The sequence below is a fragment of the Grus americana genome, chromosome 7, assembly GCF_028858705.1.
Source record: "Grus americana isolate bGruAme1 chromosome 7, bGruAme1.mat, whole genome shotgun sequence".
In the NCBI taxonomy this organism is placed as follows: domain Eukaryota; kingdom Metazoa; phylum Chordata; class Aves; order Gruiformes; family Gruidae; genus Grus; species Grus americana.
Genome location: NC_072858.1, coordinates 5,116,906 through 5,120,000, shown reverse-complemented (window position 1 = coordinate 5,120,000; position 3,095 = coordinate 5,116,906). Strand labels below are relative to the sequence as shown.

The following is a 3,095-nucleotide window of genomic DNA, read 5'->3' as shown; positions in this document are numbered from 1 at the left end:
GTGGCCCAGCGGGAAGGAGGGCCAAGGGAGGGGGCACATCCCTTTAGAGTGGCGGCAGCGGGGAAATGGAGGCGGAGCTGGCAGGATGCTCTGCCCGGGGGCAGGGGGAGCGTGGGGCGGGGGTCGTGTGGCACCCAGGGCAGCGGTGACCGGGCTGATTCCTTCCACACCGGCCCCGTTACCGGGGCTCCTTTCTGCGGCTTCCCGGGGGGGAAAGCAGGGGCCGGGCCCACGCCGGGGGAGGGAGATCCCAGCCCACTGCCCCAGGCAGCCGTCGGGGCTCGGCCTCCGCCTCGCATCTCCGGGGCAGGCCCGGGGGGGGGGGGGGGGGGGCAGACCCCAGCAAACGAGGGGCTGGGATGTCCCTCGAGCCCCGCCGCGGCTCCGTGCGCTCCCGGGAAGGTGGGGGACCCCGGTGAGGTCCCTGCCCTCGGCCCCTCGCCCCCCGTTCCCTTGGGGGCAGGCGTGACGCAGCGGCTGCTGCCCCGGCCCGGCCACAGGCCGCCGCCCGCGGATCGTCCCTTCCGAGGGAAGGGGTGGCGGGCGAAGAGCTGCGATCGCTGTGATTTATTCCCCCCGAGGGGAACAGCCCCTGACTCCTGACAAAGTTTATTTGGAAATGCAAGGGGACGTCCCCTCCCTCCCCGCTCCTCCAGGCTTGCCGACCCTGAGAAGGAAAGGCAGGAGGCATTTTTCGTGAGATATCGGCTACGGGCTGTGGCGCAGCGCAAAACCCGATTTCTCAAAGGCGGCTTTTCCCAGCGCTGCCGAGCAGGCAACACACCGTAACAGTTTTTTTCCCTCCTCTCTAATGAGCAGAAGGGTAAAGATCCCCGGATATGCACAAGATGTTTATCCCAACACCCACCCCCTGGCCGGCATAAGACATTCAGCCCACGTCCCTCTCTCCCACTCGAGGTGGAGGGCGAGGAGGCATGGCGGGCGCTCAGCATCCCTCCCCCGGGGGCGCGGGGTCAGAGTAGCCCCTGGAGCCCCGGGGATCGCGGTGAGGACCCCGCGGGGGTCCCCCTCGGCCCCGGTGCCTGCCGGCCGCGGCGCCCCCCACCCCCCCTCCCTCCCCGGACCCCGCGGGTTTCCAAACTTTCCGTGGCCGCCGCCGCCGTGATTGGCGCGGCGGAGGCCACCTCCATGCAAATGAAGCCCCGCCGCCCGCCGCCCGCAGATCAATAGGGACGCGGGGGAAGGAGCATGCAGTCCGCCTGGGCAGGCGCGGGGAGAGCCGGCAGCGGCACGCCGAAAACACCCCCCAAAACAAACCCCCCGCCGCCTCACCGCAGGTTCCCGGCTCCCCCCTCCCGCACACCCCGGCCCCCCGAGCCCCTCTAAAGCGAGAGCTTCCCTTCTCTGCTTTCTTATGAACCCAGGATGAGCAGCAAAGAAGACCCGAGCAAGTGCTGTCCGGCGGCTGCTCCCATCTCCAGTTTCACCATCCAGTCCATCCTGGGCAGCGGCAGCTCCGAGCCCCCCCGGGAGGCCGGTGGCAGGGCGGCCGCCTGGCCCGCCCGTGGCCGGACCCTCTCTCTCTCCTCGGAGGACGAGGAGCCGGAGGAGAGCTGGAAGCACCGCGGCTGCTTCTGCCCCGAGGCGCACGGCCCCGCCGAGGCGTGTCACAAGCACCAGCCCCTCAGCTTCACCTGTCTCGGTGAGTACCGGGACGGGACGCGGGGGGGGACACGGGGCGGACGGGGCCCGCCAGGACCCGGGAAGGGCCGCGGAGGGCTCGGCCCCAGCCCGGCCCCTGCTGGAGGTGGGGGGACGACACACATGTCGCACCCACCCTACTTTCGAGGCAGAACGAATTTGCGCCGTCCATGGCTGAAGCAGGGACCAAGGAACTCTGTTAAAAATAGGATGGCTTTTTTTTTTTTTCCCTTTACACCCCACTTGTGGTTGATTTCCCCGAAGGGGCGCGATGTGCTGGATAACCCTCGTTTTCTTAGATTCTGCTTATTTACAGCGTTCGGGCAAGGGGAAGAAAGATGTTTAAATTTTAGCATTAATTCTGGCTAAACGGTGTGTGAAATGCAACGCTATAAAGTAAAATCTGCCGGATCGCGTCGGATGGGAAAGCACCTCTAGGCTGGTACTCAGCTGCCTTCACTAAGGCATGCACAGCCACCTGTCCGTCCGTCCGTCCATCCGTGTGATGGAGGGACAGGGGTAGCCCAGAAGGGAATGGCTTTCCCCGGCGTCGGTTGTAGTTTCCACCGGGAGCGAAGGCGGCAGGTGCCTGCCCGGGGGCTCGCCTCGGTGATTCCCCCCAGCCGGGGCGGCGGGGGAGGGAGGGCTCGGCCGTCGGGGGTGCCGGTACCGGCCGCCGTGCGACCCCCGCGCTGTCGCTCTGTTGCAGGCAGCGCCAAGGGGAGCGGAGCGGCGGCGGCGGGCAGCGGGGAGCGGGGGCCGTTCCTCTCGCCCCCCCAGCAGGACTGTAAGGAGGAGAAGGAGAAGCCGCTGGGACCCGCCTCGCCTTCCTGCGGGGACCGGCAGCGCGACGGCGGGGACCGGCAGGCCGGCGCCGCCAAGAAGAAGACGCGCACGGTGTTCAGCCGCAGCCAGGTCTATCAGCTGGAATCCACCTTCGACATGAAGCGCTACCTGAGCAGCTCGGAGCGGGCCTGCCTGGCCTCCAGCCTGCAGCTCACCGAGACCCAGGTGAAGACCTGGTTCCAGAACCGCAGGAACAAGTGGAAACGGCAGCTCTCGGCCGAGCTGGAGGCGGCCAACATGGCCCACGCCTCGGCGCAGACTCTGGTGGGGATGCCGCTGGTGTTCAGAGACAATTCCCTCCTCCGAGTGCCGGTGCCCCGGTCCATCGCCTTCCCCGCCCCTCTCTACTACCCCGGCAGCAACCTCTCGGCCTTACCGCTCTACAACCTCTACAACAAGATCGACTACTGAGCTGCCGCACTCCCCTCCCCGCAGCCGCCCCGTCGGGGCTGGGACCGGGACCGGGGACGGAGCCGCCGCGGGGGCTCCGTGCGGGGGCTCGGCCCGGCATCCGCGGCGGGGACAGAGGAACGAAACTGATGGGAGGGACGGGCAAACGGAGAGCCCGGGGCGCCGGGGGCACCCCA

At 68.2% G+C, this 3,095-nt stretch overlaps 1 protein-coding gene across 1 annotated transcript in view; it reads left to right on the top strand.

Moving 5' to 3' along the window:
- HMX2 (H6 family homeobox 2) overlaps positions 1 to 3,095 on the top strand; it is a 6,999-nt gene extending 3,904 nt beyond the window's left edge. Inside the window, exons 2-3 of the mRNA XM_054832217.1 lie at positions 1,386 to 1,663; positions 2,372 to 3,095. Of these exons, the coding sequence (XP_054688192.1) occupies positions 1,387 to 1,663; positions 2,372 to 2,919 (825 nt within the window). The 5' untranslated portion in view covers position 1,386 and the 3' untranslated portion in view covers positions 2,920 to 3,095. The remainder of the gene's footprint in view (positions 1 to 1,385; positions 1,664 to 2,371) is intronic.